General features: G+C 48.2%; 3 protein-coding genes across 3 annotated transcripts; 2 read left to right on the top strand and 1 right to left on the bottom strand.

The window, feature by feature from the left end:
- On the top strand, positions 1–2,204 carry EMWEY_00019050 (hypothetical protein, conserved; the record flags this gene model as incomplete). The annotated part of the gene is made up of 6 exons (XM_013477695.1): positions 1–388; positions 519–655; positions 888–1,002; positions 1,244–1,447; positions 1,675–1,820; positions 2,076–2,204. The coding sequence occupies 6 exons, from the start codon at positions 1–3 to the stop codon at positions 2,202–2,204; spliced, it is 1,119 nt and encodes a 372-aa protein (XP_013333149.1).
- Positions 2,205–6,039: 3,835 nt separating this feature from the next.
- EMWEY_00019040 (hypothetical protein, conserved) lies at positions 6,040–7,611 on the top strand (the record flags this gene model as incomplete). Its single annotated transcript, XM_013477694.1, has 1 exon — positions 6,040–7,611. The coding sequence occupies one exon, from the start codon at positions 6,040–6,042 to the stop codon at positions 7,609–7,611; it is 1,572 nt and encodes a 523-aa protein (XP_013333148.1).
- Positions 7,612–8,903: 1,292 nt separating this feature from the next.
- On the bottom strand, positions 8,904–14,543 carry EMWEY_00019030 (hypothetical protein, conserved; the record flags this gene model as incomplete). The annotated part of the gene is made up of 2 exons (XM_013477693.1): positions 8,904–9,736; positions 10,928–14,543. The coding sequence occupies 2 exons, from the start codon at positions 14,541–14,543 to the stop codon at positions 8,904–8,906; spliced, it is 4,449 nt and encodes a 1,482-aa protein (XP_013333147.1).
- Positions 14,544–15,478: the final 935 nt, after the last annotated feature.

The raw sequence follows: 15,478 nt of genomic DNA, 5'->3' as shown, positions 1-15,478 counted from the left end.
ATGGCGGCGTACGCGGGTCCAAACCCGCAAACCGGTCCTCCCCAGCAGGGCCAGGCAAACCCTGGGGGCCCCCAGGGGGGCCCTGGAGGCCCTTCCGCCCCTACAGGGACTTATGGTCCCCCTGGCTATGCTTACGGGGTTCAGGGACCCCCAAACGCTTACGGAGGGCCCCCAGGGGGGCCCCAACCATACCCTGCGGCTTATGGGGGTCCTCAGCAGTACCCAGCCTATGGAGGGCCTCAACAATACCCCGCAGCATATGGGGGCCCCTATGGCGGCATGGCTCCACCGTACCCTCCTGCTGCTCCTGCATACCCTGCAGCAGCAGCAGCAGCAGGTGGTCCGGCCTACGCGCAGCAAGGAATGTACGGCAAGCCCACCTCCCCAGGTGTGTCTAGGGTTTATATTTTATAATATATTGTTTAATATTGAGGACTGAGTGTTTAGGGTTTAGGTTTTATTGTTAATATATATAATGAGGTGCCTATACACCCCACGGACTTGTATTTTTTTTGCAGGTGGTGTATCCATGGAGATGGGCGGAGGAGGACAGCCACAACAGGACTCAATAATGCAAATTAGCGAAGAAGTATCCGTACAAATTCGTCACGCCTTTGTCCGAAAAGTCTTAGGAATTCTCGCCATACAAGTTCTCGTAAACCCTAAACCCTAGCTAAACCCTAGCTAAACCCTAGCTAAACCCTAAACCGTGTCTAGACCATGTCTAAACCCTCAGTAAACCCTGGATGGACCGTAACTAGGGTTTGCTCTTGTAGATGTAGTTTGTATCTTTAGGAGAAACTCTCTTCTTTGCGTTGATATGTCATAGTGCCTACATTAGGGTTTAGGGTTTAGGGTTTAGGGTTTGTGTTATTTTTTTTTCTCAGTTTACCTTCGGAATTGCATCAGTGTTTGGATTTGTGCCAACACTAAAAGATTTTCTTCTGCAGAATTATTGGTTGGCAATTGTCTCTGCTGTATGCGCACTTATCCTGCAACTCGGTAAGTTATAAACCCTAAATAAACCCTAAATTAGGGTTTATAGGTCAATATACCCTGAGTATGTGGCTGGCTTTGAGGGTCTATCTTTTCCTGTTTATTCTTTGTCTATTTTCTTATCTTTTTCGTGTATTTATTGTTTTGCCTATTATTTAGGGTCAATATATAGACTATTCAGGGATTATGGTGATTTAGGGTTTAGGGTTTAGGGTTTAGGGTTTAGGGTTTGTGTATGTGTGTGCAGTATTGGTTTGTATCCCTGATTTGGCTCGTAAAGTACCAATGAATTTTATATTAATGTCCTTAATAACAGGATGTTATTCAATACTTATTTCTTGTGCAGCAGCAGCTTCTTCTTATTCAAGTTTCCTTATTGCTATTGGTGCTACTTTTGTTGTTGTTGTTGGTCTAATGTTATTCGCATGCCAAACTAAATATGACTTCACTGGTAAGAAATATATATAGGGTTTAGGGTTTAGGGTTTAGGGTTTAGGGTTTAGGGTTTGGAATGTAGCTTGCCTGTTTGTCCAGCAGCAGTTTAAGTTGAATATCCTTCCCGACGTTTTGCTCTCCCTCTAGGGTTTATCTATTTTTTATCTATTTTTTATCTAGGGTTTAGGGTTTTAGGGTTTAGGGTTTAGGGTTTAGGGTTTAGGGTTTAGGGTTTGTGTTCAGGTTGCGGTACATATTTATTTGTAGCAGTATTATGTTTAATGATATTTGGCATTTTATGCATTTTCTTCTCCAATAAAATTGTACATCTTGTCTACTCGGGTATAGCTACAGTATTATTCTGTATGATTCTTGTATACGACACCCAGGTAAACCCTAAACCCTAAACCCTAAATAATAAACCCTACCTAAACCCTAGCTAAACCCTAGTTATACCCTAAACCCTAATTTGGGACAACAGTAGGAGCAGGAGATATGAGGGTTTAGGTGCACCACAAGGTACAAACACTAGAAACCCTAATTGTTGCTGTGGTGTTCTTGTCTTTATATAGTCATTATCTGTTCTTATTTAGGAATACTAGGGTTTAGGGTTTAGGGTTTAGGGTTTTGGGTGCTGTATGCAGCTGGTGGTCGGAGGCAAGCATCGTCGTTATCAGTACTCAATAGATGATTATATATTTGCTGCATTAACTTTATACATGGATATTATAATTATATTTATGAATATACTCGCTATAGCAGACAATTCGTAAACCCTAAACCCTAAACCCTAGAAAGAGAGGGGTTTAGGGTTTGGATGAGGGTTTAGGGTTTAGGGTTTTAAACCCTAGGAGTTGGGTTGGCTGCGAGCCTTCTTGTTCGCGCAGACGCAGCCCGCTGCATCAGCAGCTAATCCTTTATGTTTTTGCTATATATATATTACCTAAACCCTAAACCCTAGCTTGTTGTTATAAGGGTTTATATTAGGGTTTAGGGTTTGCGGGCAATGCCGTCGCGTGTGCTGCACACAAGCTTGGTGTTTTTTGCTTGTGCTTTTGCCATCAACAAACAAAAGGGGAGAAAGCGTTGCTCTTTTTAGCTTATATATATTAAACACTTTCTCCCCATTCCTCCTTCAAGGGTTTAGGGTTTAGGGTTTAGGGTTTAGGGTTTAGTCGAGTTATACATCTAACTGCAGACAATCTCGTTAGCAAAAGGAGACAATAAAGGAGACAGCTGCCTATAATAAAAAAGGAGACAACAGAGGGGGCAGCAAGAAGGGACAATAAAGGGAGACAAGAAGGGAGACACAAAAAAAGGAGACAGTAGAGGAGACAGCAAAGTGTCTCCTTAATTGTCTCCTTAAGTGTCTCCTAATGCGTAATAAATTATTAATTAATTTAATTAATTAATTAATTAAATTAATTAATTAAATTAAATAAATAAATTAATTAAATAGGGGGGAGAGGGCTACCTAGATAAGGAGAAAAGGAAGGAAAGGAGACAGATGAATTGCATCCTTGTATTATTTATTATATACTGTCTCCTTACTCCTTGAGGGCTTTTAGGGTTTAGGGTTTAGGGTTTAGGGTTTAGTCTGTATTTGTTAGAGTAGCAGCAGCCCTTGTATCTGCAGCAGCAACAGCAGCAACAGCAAGAGCAGCAGCAGCAGCAGCAAAAGAAGAGACAGCTGCAAGAGACAAAAGGAGACAGAAGAGACACCCGAACCCTTGGGGGAAGGCAGCTGTCCCTTACTGCACAATTTCTGAGGGTTTAGGGTTTAGGGTTTAGGAGGTTTATAAAGGCCAAGCGTATTGATGCGGAGAAGGGAAAAGGGGACAAAAGAAAAAGGAGACATAAAGAGGGAAAGGAGACACAAAGGAAGCAGCAAAAGGAGACAGCAGCACGAGCTGCTGCTTGCGGTGTATCTGTCTCCTTTTTAGGTCTTCAGGTGTCTCCGCACCCTATTCTCCCCGGCGTTGCTGCAGCAACAGCAAGGTTGCTGCTGCTAATAGATGCTGCTGCTGCTACTCTTGCTATTCTTGCACCAATGCTGCTGCTGCAGCAATTTTGCTGCTGCAACAATGCTTCTGTTGCAGCAATCTTGCTGCTGCAGCAATGCTTCTGTTGCAGCACTGTTGCTGCAGATGCTGCAGTGCTGCTGCTGCTAGTCGTGCTGCTGTTGCTGCTGCTGTTGCTGTTGCTGCAGCAGTTGCTGCTATTGGTGCTTTGTTGCTGTTGCTATTGCTACAGTTGCTTCTGCTGCTGCTTCTGCAGCAGCAGCAGCAGCAGCAGCAGCAAGTAATGCTAGCAGCTACAGTACTGTGCCCATTACTAGCTCTATCTATCAGTGTCTCTCTTGTAGTTATGTGTCTCCTTTCTGCTGTTTAATTGTCTCCTTATTGTCTCTGTGTCTTTTTTTCCTCTCTTTTTTGTCTCCTTTCTGTCTCCTTTCCCCCTTTGTATCTACGGTGTCTCCTCACCTCCCTCTCGTTGCAGCGCAGCAGCAGCTGCTGCTGCATTCGTCTCCCTTACTAAAAGTTAGTCAAAGACTAAGAGAGCAGCACGAATACGCTGCCTCTTCTTAGAGGTTTAGGGTCTACGGTTTAGGGTTTAGGGTTTAGAATCTAGGGTTTAGGGTTTAGAATCTAGGGTTTAGGGTTTAGGGTTCGCCAGGGTAACCCAAGAGCGTGGGTGCACGGGCTCACGTGTGGGGACCCAAGGCACTTTCTTACTGCATTATATGCAGCAGCAGCAGCAGCAAAGACAACAAGGGCAGCAGCAGCAGCAGCGATAGTAGCAGCAACTGTAGCAGCAGTAGTAGTAGTAGCAGCAGCAGCAGCACTGCGCGTTGCAGCAGCAGCAGGAAGGGGGGACAAAGGGTTTATAGGAGGGAATGATTGATTGTTTTAATAAATTGAATGTTTGCTTTATTATAAATAATTAGATATAAATTAGGGTTTAGGGTTTAGGGTTTAGGGTTTAGTGTTTGGGGTTTACGCGCACGGGAGCAGACCCGAGCCGTGTGCTGCCGCATCGATCCCTCGTTGCCATTCTGTTCTTGAGTTGCTGCAGCAGCAGCGTTCTTTATCTTGCTTTATCTAAACCCTAAACCCTAAACCCTAATATTTAAACCCTAAACCCTAAACCCTAAACCTCCACAGAAGTGTCAGGTACGCCTGTCAGCGGCGTCTCTGCCTCTTTCTTGGCGGGGAGTAATAATGCTGGGGTAGAGCGGACCAGCAGAGCATAAACCCTGAACCCTAAACCCTAAATCCTAAACCCTAAACCCTAAAACTATAGAGACGGGACTCTTTTGTTGTGGCAGAAGCTTAGATTTTGTAAACCCTAAACCCTAAACCCTAAACCCTCGGGACCCTAATACGTTATATCTGTGCTTCTCGGGCTTTGCCTTGCAGGGTTATGATCTGGGGCATGCGTTCCTGCATGCGCAAACCCTAAACCCTAAACCCTCGGTTCAGCTGGCCTTGTTTTCCTCTTCGACCTGGCTGCAGCAAAACGAGCAACAGCAGCAGCCGGCGCCGCCGCAGCCGCAGCAGCAGCAGCAGCAGCAGCAGCAGCAGCAGCAGCAGCAGCATTGACGGGAGTATTAACAGCAGCAGGAACAGAAGATCTGCAGGGTAATTAAGTACGTTGTATGCGCTTGCTGTTCCATTGCTGCTGCTGCTGTCGTTGCTGCCGCTGTTGCTGCTGCTGTTGCTGCTGCTGTTGCTGCTTCTGCTGCTGCTAGCGTTGATGCTGCTGCTTGTGTTGTCATTTGTGTTTATCATTCCCTCCCTACCATTCCTCCTGCTGCTGCAGCAACAGCAGCAGCAGCAGAAACAGCAGCAACAGCAGCAGCCGCACGATCCACCTCCCGCATCTCCTCCACCTCCTCAACAGCAGCAACACCAACAGCAGCAACACCAACACCAACAGCAGCACCACCAGCAGCAACAGCAGCAACAGCAGCAGGAGCAGCAGCAGCATTCTGTGTTCTATGCGTTGTGCTGCAGGAAGATGGGTATATTTCGTGTAGGAGGAGCTACGCATTTGCGTAGCATGTTGCCGCTATCAGTGCTGCTGCTGCTGCTGCTGCTGTTGTTGCAGCAGCAGTTGCTGCAGCCAGTAAATAGTAGTTGGACAGCAAAAAAGATAGCAGGTAATCAATGGCGTAATGGTAATAGATTACTTGCTGCAGCATTAGGCAGAGGGCATGCAGAGATAAAAGGATTATTATCCTTAATGGATCCATTACTACAAGAACAATACAAACAAATAGCAGAAAGATATGCAGATACAGCAGAGGCAAAAGCAAAAACACAATCTCCTGCTGCTGCCTATACACTAGAGGAGCATATGCTGCATCTAAAGATGCAAGCAGAGGCAGTACTTTCTTCTGTAATGGGGGGAAATTCTCCTGCTGCTGCTGCTGCTGCTGCTGCTGCTGCAGCTGCTGCAGCAAAAAGTGGCGGTGCCAGTTCTGCTACAGGGAATGTTCAACAGCAGCAACAGCAGCAACAACATCATCATCATGCTGCACATCATCATCAGCATCCTGGGGGTGCTGCTGGTGCTGCTGCTGCTGCTGCTGCTGCAGCAGGTATGATGGGGAATACAGGGGATGCATTGCTGGATCCTCTGCAGCACCAATTGCAGCAGTTGGAGGTTCGTCAGCAGCAGCAGGTGCAGCAAGTGCTGCAGCAGCTGCAGAGAGCACAACAAGAAGAGAGGGCAAGGATGGAGCAGCAGCTAATAAGGGCAAGACAGCAGCATCTGCAGCTGCAGCAGGAGAGTACTGCAGCAAGAAGCTTACTTGTATCAGCAGAAGCGGGGCTGCATGCAGTGCAGCAGCAAATAAAAGAATTGAAGGCAGGGGAGACACTAATAGAGGAGACAATTGTCTCCTTAGAGTCAGCATTACAGCGTGTAGCTGCATCCGAGACAGCAGCAGCAGCAGCAGCAGCAGCAGCAGCTCAACAACAGCAACAACCAGGAGGAGCAGCAGCAGTAGCAGCAGCAGCAGCAATGGTGTCTCCTCCTATGGATATACATGAGATAATGGCACTAAGCAGCAATATGCATATAGAGGGAAAGCTAAGATTAGGGAGACAATTAGAGACAGTAAATAGGACAGTACAGAGTGTAGCTGAGTTACTAGAGGAAGGAGAAGCAGCAGCAGCAAAAGTAGCAAATATAGGACCAACAGGTAGACAAATAGGAGAGCAGCTGCTGCAGCAAGTTGCTGCTATTCAGCTGTCTCTTAAGACACAAGAAGAATACCTTAAGGAAGTTGTTGCTGCACTAGAGGCTAAGCAGATAGTATGTGATGGTGTGCTGCAGCAGCTGCATGCAGCAATGGAGGGGGCAATAGCAAGATATGCTGCTGTGCTGCAGCAGCAGCAGAAACAGCAGCAACAGCAAATACAAACTGCAGCAGACGCTCTAAGGACTGCAGCAGCAGCAGACACCGAGCAGCTCAAGCAGCAACTTGAGCAGCAAATACAGAGAGTTACTACTATTAAGATTTCTCCTGCTGCAGAGGCGCAGCAGCTACAGCTGCTGCAGCAGCAAATATCTACATGGGAAGCAGCATTAGCTCAATCTTTTGCTGCTATTGATTCTCTCCTTGATGCTGCTGTTGAATCTGCTGCTGCTGCTGCACCTCTACCCCCTATGCATGCAATAGATACAACGGGGCTGCAGCAAGCAGTAATAAAGGCACAAGATGTTAAGAAAGAAATAAGGAAAGAAAAGGCAGAGATAGCGCAACTCCTTAAGATTCTTGCTACCCACCTAGAGGAGCAGCAGCAGCAGCAGCAGCAGCATATGCAGCAGCAGCAGCAGAAGCAGCAGCTACAAATTCATCAAAACTTCTTCTCCTCTATGGGTGCACCAGCAAGGCCAGAAGAAACTTATGCTGCTTATGTCTTGCCTATGCAGCCACCGCAGCAGCAGCAGCAGCAGCAGCAGCAGCAGCAGGTGCAGCAGCCAATCCCTTACCAATCACATGTTCAGCAGCTGCAACTTCAGCAGCTACAAATGCAGCCACAGCAACTCCAGCAACTGCAGCAGCAGCAGCAACTACCGCAACTGCAGCAGCAGCAGCAGCAGCGCAGCAATCCAGCAACGCAGCTCCCTCTTCCTAATCCCTTCGCTACCCCACAGACACATCTTTAATCCTTTTATAAGGAGAGGGCACATTGCTTCTCTCCTGCTGCTGCTGCTGCTGCTGCTGCTTCTCTTGCTGCTCCTCCCTCCCCAGCGCGTCTCTCCCTCAGCAGCAACAGCAACAGCAACACCAGGGAAACACCAAATGCAGCATGCAGCACTTGTAGCTAGCATCAACAGCAGCATCAACAGCAGCAGCGACAGCAGCAGCATCAGCAGCAGCAACAGCAGCAACGGCAGCAACAGCAGCAACAGCAGCAGCAGAGGGAATGCGGAGAGTTGGATTTTTTGCAGACACAAAAGTTTGGGGCGATTTGTTGTTTGCTTTGAATTTCAATCGCCAACAAATGCATATAAACCCTAAACCCTAAACCCTAAACCCTGAGGGTTTACGGGGTTTACAACTATAGAATTTGTTTGTTGTCTCCAGACTCTCTGGTGTCTCCGCTATTCTTTGTATTTCTTTACGTGTTTGTCTTCCTGCTGCCGCAGCCTTGTTGCTGTTTAGGGTTTAGGGTTAAGGATTTAGGGTTTAGGTTAGTGTCTAGGGTATTATAGTTAGTGTCTAGGATATTAGGGTTTAGGGTTTGCAAAGATTTAGGCCTGTTAAGGCGTTTCGTATGTAGTCTGTTACGGTCTGCAGTTTAGGGTTTAGGGATTAAATTATTATTATATAGTTATTTATTATTAGTGTTTATTAGGGGTTAGGGTTTATTAGGGTTTAGGGTTTATTAGGGTTTAGGGCTTATAAGGGTTTACGAGGGTTTGTGACTAACTATTCAAAATTCACGAGCCTTCGGCTACAGTTAATTCCGGCCAAAGAAAAACCCTAAACCGCCTGACAGCTGCGCAGCAGCAGGAGCAGGAGCAGCAGCCGCTGCTGCTGCTCGTGCTGCTGCTGCTGCTGCTGCTGCAGGGGCAGCAGCAGCAGCAGGAGAAGCATAAGGGGCTGCAACAGGATCTACAGGGGAGAGGAGGTGACCCCTATAAACCCCTAGCCGGGTGTGTCTCCACTGCATGCGTTTGCCTTATAAAAGGCATGCATGCACGCATGCATGCATGCATGCATGCATGCATGCAGCAGCAACAGCATCAGCCGCAGGAAGCAGGAACCGCTGCCTCCTAGACCGCCACCGCCTCAGCAGTAGCAGTAGTAATGTAGAACTGCTGCTGTTGCTGCCGCTGCAACTGCTGCTGCTGCTGCTGCTGCAACTGCTGCAACTGCCGCCGCTGGTGGTGCTTTAACTGCTGCTGCTGCTGCTGCTGCAGTTGCAGGAGCAGCAGCAGCATGAAGAGGAAAATTAATCATCAGCCTCTATTTTTTCGAGTACTTTTTCTACAGCAGCAGCAAGAGTATTATATGCATCTCTTGGTGGTCCTAATTGGGGTGTATAGGCAGGTAGAGGATCAAGAAGGCGGAGCAGCAAGGAACGAAGAACAGCAAACTCTTTTGCTGCAGCAGCACCAAATAGATCAGCAGCAGGAAGGAATTGTGCAGGTGTTAATGCAGGGAGAAGCTCTAATCTTTCCCATATAGATAGAGCAGCAATACCACCAGGTCTTGCTGCTGCTGCTGCTGTTGCTGCTACAGATGCTGCAACATTTGCAGCAACTGTTGCTGCTGCATGCGGTGCTGCAGCATCCATATCGTCAAAACTGATACTACTGCTGTTGCTGCTGCTGCTGCTGCTGCTGCTGTTGCTGCTTACATCCATCAGACGACCTGTTGATCTTCGTTTGCTGCTGCACCCAACAACAAAGCGACGGTCTCCCTGCTGCTGCAGCTGCATCAGCAGATGGCGCTGCTGCTGTGACACTGCTTGTTGTTGGGCCCTGCTGCTGCTGCTGCTGCTGCCGTTGCTGTTGTTGTTGCTGCTGCTGCAGTTTAATTGCATCCGTAGATGACGGGTGTTTTCCTTATCGTTCGAGTCTTGCCATGGTGCCCGAGCTGCTGCTGCTTGTGCATTAGCTGCTGCATTAGCTGCTGCATTAGCTGCTGCATTAGCTGCTGCATTAGCTGCTGCTGCATGTTGCTGCTGCAGCTGGGCTTCAGCTGTTGCTTTACCTGGATGTGCTTGTGCTTGTGTATTTCTTGCTGCTGCAGCCGCTGCAGCAGCCGCTGCCGCCGCTTGTGCTGCATCAGCCGCAGCAGCCGCAGCAGCAGCAGCAGCGGAAGCAGCAGCAGCACGAGCAGCAGCAGCAGCACCCGGCATAGGTATAGCATTACTCTGCATCCTTGTTAATGCAGAGAAGCAAAGACAGCTAATAGTTTGTGTTTTCTCACAGAAAAGTTTATTAACTTCTGTAGGCAGCAGCAGCTGCTGCAGCAGCATAGTATGCTGCTGCAGCAGCACATTATGTAAACTTTTAGCAGCAAGTACATCACATAATACAAATGCTAGCAGCTGCAGCAAAGTATGTGTCTCTGTTAATCGTACACCGTAGTGTATTTGTTCTTTTATGGGTATATCTGATGGTAATAGTCCCTTCTTAGGGTAAATAAATAATTCTTTATGTTCAGGGTATGTTACTGTTGTTGTTGCTGCTGCTGCTGCAGCAGCAGCAGCAGCAGCTGCTGCTGCTGCTGATGCTGATGATGCTGCAGCTGACGCCGCTGCAGCAGATGCCACCGTTGTACGACAACTTCCTGCAGCAGCAGCAGCAGCACAAGGAGCAGCAAGAGAGCAAGACACAGAAGACGAAGAAGAAGAAGAAAAAGGGACAGAAAAAGGAGACACTAAACTGTCTCCTTTATTATCTGTTGATGGAGACATCGTGATACACCTCGTGCTGCTGCTTGGTGTTACTGTTGCTGCTGTTGTACATGTAGGAGACAATTGCTGCTGTTGTTGCTGCTGTTGCATTTGCTGCTTGGATTGTCCCTTCTGCTGTATTTGCATATGACGTTGCTGCTGCTGTTGCTGCTGTTGCTGCTGCAGTGCAAGAATATGCTGTTGCTGTTGCTGTTGTTGCTGTTGCATAAACATATGTTGTTGTTGCTGTCCCTTCCCAATTTGCATGCCTTGTTGCTGCTGTTGTTGTTGCCCTTGCTGTTGCGCTTGTTGCTGCTGCTGCTGCTGCTGCTGTTGCTGCTGCTTAGTATGCATGCAACAATAATAAAGAAAATTATCCTTATTATATATTCTTTTTATTAAACTATCATGGGCAGTCTTACTTGTTAATCCTGCCTTATAAAAAGGATTATTATTTTTATTTTTATTTTTTGCTAAGACAGAGAGAATATATGCAGCAAGAAGGGAAGGAATATGTGGGCAAGAATACACTACACGACGCCCGCAGCACCAATGCAGCAAAAGAGGGTCACCTACTACTGCTGCAGCTGCTGCTGCTGCTGCTGCTGCAGCTGCTGATGTTCCTCCTCCTCCTCCTCCTCCTCCTCCTCCTCCTCCTCCTGCTGATGGAGGCTCTAAGGAAAAAGGAGCACTTAATGAACAATCTAAGTCTATTGCTACTACTCGTAAGCGAACAGAAGGACTTAAGAAAGCTAACTTTGTTAACTCTAGGGCACTTAATGGCTTCTTATTCCTGCTGCTGCTGCTGCTGCTGCTGCTGTTGCTGTTGCTGTTGCTGTTGATGGTACTTTGGTTGGGGTTATTTGCTTTCTTTCGTGCTGCTGATACACCTGCAGCAACAAGACCAACATTGTTATCTTCTTCTCCTTGTTGCTGCTGTTGCTGCTGCTGTCCCCCTTCCTCTCCTTCTTCTTCTTGCAGCATATTATTACTATTATTATTATTACTGTTACTCCTATTACCACTGCTGCTGCTGCTGCTGCTGCTGCTGCTGTTGTTATGCTCAGGAAATTGTACAGATACTAGTATATTTTTAGGATTAAAATCAAAGGCAAATAGTTTTGCTTCTGCAGCAACAAAAGCAAATGCAAGAATTATTTCTTTGCATATAAATAATAATCTTTTATTTATTAAGGATTTATTAGACCTGCGTATACACCCCAATGGGTCTATAGATCTATGAAAGTGCCATGATAGTACTGTTAGTTGGCATGCATCAGGTATATGCTCCATGGCATATCCGCATACTTTCCTCTTTTGCTGCTGCTGCTGCTGCTGCTGATGGTGCGTATTCGTGTTTGTTGTGCTGCTGCCGTTGTTGCGGTTATTTTGATTGGCGGGAGTGCCAGGGGATGCAGCAGCAGGTACTGCAGCAACACCACCTCCACCAGCAGCAGCACCAGCAGCAGCACCAGCAGCAACAGGAACATAACTATACCAATCCCCCTCTAAGTAACATAAAGGACGGCAAAAATAACGCTCGTTCCTGCTGTTGCTGCTGCTTAATGCTGCCGCTGCATTTGCTGCACTACTTGGTGCAGGAGATAATACCCTTCCTCCCTGCTGCTGCTGCTGTTGCTGCTGTTGCTGCTGTTTCTGCTGCTGTTTAGTTAACCCCTCCATACATTTCCCCGAATTCGTCTTCCCACCACCACCTGTTGCATCCGCTGCAGCAGCAGCAGCTGCAGCAGCAGCAGCTGCAGCAGCAGTTTTTTTTTTGATTTGTTGCTGCATATGTATACACTCTAATTTAACAAGATTATCCCATCCCTGTCTTAGATAGAGAGCAGCAGCAGCATCAGACTGCAGCGCGAGCTTAAGTGCAGCAGGTTTCCCCCCTAATTGTATTAAGAATACATGCCCCATAGCCCCACACCCTAATGGTTGCTGCAGCAGCAAAGTTGAGGTGTCTCCCCAGCTGCTGCAGCGGGGATTCTGCCAACAAGAAGAGTTAAATGTGTCTCCGTTAGATGAATAAGGTAATAGTTGATGAACAGACACAAAGGGGACACCTAGGGTACGTGGATCCTGTTGCTTCTTATGCTGCTGCTGCTGCTGCTGATGCTGCTGCTGTTGTTGGTGCTGCTGTTGGTGCTGCTGCTGCTGTTGGTTGTGATGGTGGTGGTGGTGTTGTTGCTGTTTCTGCTTGGGAGGTGGAGGGGGAGGAACAGGAGGTAAGACTGCAGCAGGAACTGCAGCTGCAGCTGCAGCTGCAGCAGCAGCTGCTGCTGCTGCTTCGGCTGCGTTACAGCCACTCGGAGCAGAAGAACCTCTCCATAATCGACCAGTTGGCTTCTTTTGCTGCTGCTGCTGCTGTTGCTGTTGCTGTTGTTGCTGCTGTTGTTGCTGCTGCTGCTGAGCTGCTGCTGCTGCAGGAGCAGCAACACCAGCAGCAGCAACACCACCTTGGGGCGAAGAAACCCGTGAAGTACGCCGACTGGACTGACGGCATCCCATGCGCTCTTGCTGCTCTGCAGCGCCTGCTGCTGCTGCTGCTGCTGCTGCTCCTGTTGCTGCTGCTGTTGCTGTTTCTGCTGCTGCTGCTTCTGATGAAGATACGGATACAATAGAAGAAGTTGAATGTGCTGTTGGACAAACGTCGGAAGTATAAGCTTCCAAGGGCTCAGGTTGCTGCTGCGCTGCCTGCTGCTGCTGCTGCTGCTGCTGCAGGAGCTGTTGCTGCTGTACCTGTTGCTGCTGTGCCTGCTGCTGCAGGAGCTGCTGCTGCTGTGCCTGCTGCTGCTGTGCCTGCTGGTGCTGGAGCTGTTGCTGCTGTAGCTGCTGCTGCTGGAGTTGCTGCTTTTGAACCTGTTGCTGCTGTAGTTGTTGCTGCTGTATATGTTGCTGCTGTATATGTTGCTGCTGGAGCTGCTGCTGCTGTAGTTGCTGCTGATGCAGTTGCTGTTGCTGCAGTTGCTGCTGCTGTAGTTGCTGCTGCTGTAGTTGCTGCTGTTGTAGTTGCTGCTGCAGTTGCTGCTGCTGCAGTTGCTGATGTTGCTGCTGCTGCTGATTCACGTCGATGTTCTCGCAGCTGCTGTGACGCTTGTGGTGTAGCCGCTGGAACAACTGCTGCTGCTGCTGTTGCTGCTGTTGCTGGTGTTGCTGCAGCTGCTGCTGTAGTTGCTGCTGCTGCTGCAGCTGCAGCTGCTGCTGTTGTATTTGCTGCTGCAGATGAAGGTCACGAGGTGTCCCGTCAACGGCACAAGGAGAGTACAGGCTGTCTGAGTCTACAGAAAGTTGCTGCTGCTGCTGCAGCAGAGGCGACCTCTCTGCTGCAGCACGATGTAACAGCTGTTGCTGCAGTTGCTGCAGCTGCTGCAGCTGAGGATGCTGTGTTACTGTCCTCCTGAGTTGCTGTTGCTGCTGTTGTTGCTGTTGCTGCTGCTGCTGTTGCTGCTGCTGCTGCTGCTGCAGTAGCTGAAAGTGCTGACAAATCCTTAGAGTCCTAAGATTGGGGTTTTTGCGGATGCCGTCTGCCTCTGCTTCTGCTGCTGTTGCTGCATGCAGCAGCAACTGCTGCTGCTGCTGCTGCTGGCTAGGAGGCGAGGACCCAACAGACTCAGCAAGAGGAGTAAATGCACCTTCTAAGTCTTCTGCTGCTGCGTGCTGCTGCGTGCTGCTGTAGTGAGTTGTTGCAGTCGTTGGAGATAGCCCGTCTGCTGCTGCTGCTGCAGCTGCCGCTGCTGCACCTGCTGCCGCTACTGCTGCCGCCCCTGCTGCTGCTGCTGCTACTGTTGGCTCAGCAACAGATGCAGCACCTCCTCCACCAAAAAGTCCGTATCTGCTTGCTGCCTCTATGCTGCTCAGGCGGTTTATGCTGTAGTGTTGCTGCTGCTGTTGTTGTTGCTGCTGCTGCAGCTGCTGCAGAACTTGGCCTCCGTTTAGGGGTTGAGGCAGCAAGATGCCAGCCTGCTGTTGCTGTTGTTGTTGCTGCTGCTGTTGCAGTTGCAGCTGCTGCCAATGCTGCTGCTGCTGCTGCTGTTGTTGGCAGAGCTGAGCAGCCTGACGTTCGTCAGGAGCCGTTTGAGTTCCTTCGTACACCTGCTGCTGCTGTTGCTGCTGCTGCTGCTGTTGTTGTTGCTGCTGCTGCTGTTGCTGCTGCTGGTTGTACAGTAGCTGCCGATGCATCGTGGCAGGGAGGACAGTTAACCAGTTCCACGGAGAGGAGCAGCAGGAGAAGCAGCAGATGCAGCCATCAGCCTCAGCCTGCAGACTTCCCCTAGGGTTTTCGCTCTAGGGTTTAGGGTTTAGGGTTTAGGGTTCGCCGGATGCGGTTGGGTCACTCGGACAATGCAAGGCTCGCTCGTATAAGAACATAAACCCTTATCCTCCCCAGGGGCAGTGCCTTAGGGTTTAGGGTTTAGGGTTTAGGGTTTAGGCAAAAACTTATTGAAGAGGAAAGGTAGCCTATAGGATAACTCACTGACACGCTCGCGTGACGAGCGGCGCGAGATGCAGATTGAAGAATTAGGGTTTAGGGTTTAGGGTTTAGGGTTTCCTCGCCAGGAGAAGACGATAGTAGCCAAATAAGACAGAAAAACTCAAAGCCAAGTGTAAATAAACCCTAAAAAGTTCTGCTGCTCTTCCTTGCTGCTCAAATCCGTGCAGGTTGCTGCTGCAGCAGCCACTGAGGGAGCAGCACCAGCTGCTGTTGCTGCAGTTCGTTCAGGGTTTGGTGGCAGCTGCGGCAGCAACACGGGTCTTATTCCCCTTGTTTAAATTGAAATAATATACTAATAACTATTTTAAATATTGGTCGCAACATTTCAAGGAAAAAAAGCAAAAAAGATAAAAAAGAGGGAAAAGCAACGACGTCCTCTAGTGACCATTGGACCTCCGGTGTCTGCGCATACACCAGGAAGTTAACATCACAAGAGAGAGGATAAATACAGTTATTTATTGTTTATTTTTATAAATTAAACTATTAAAGTAAATACATATTAGTTTAATATTAATATTTGTCAGGAAAATAATACTATATGTTCGCTTATTTGTATTCCTCTACTAGTTATGATGTTCAATAGATAGTCAACTTCTTATAAGAATTTATTATATATATATAT

The sequence above is a fragment of the Eimeria maxima genome, genomic scaffold (genome assembly GCF_000499605.1).
Source record: "Eimeria maxima Weybridge genomic scaffold, Emw_scaff166, whole genome shotgun sequence".
NCBI classification, from domain to species: Eukaryota; Apicomplexa; class Conoidasida; order Eucoccidiorida; family Eimeriidae; genus Eimeria; species Eimeria maxima.
Note: the sequence above shows the minus strand (reverse complement) of the source record. Positions and strands in the feature narration are given on the sequence as shown.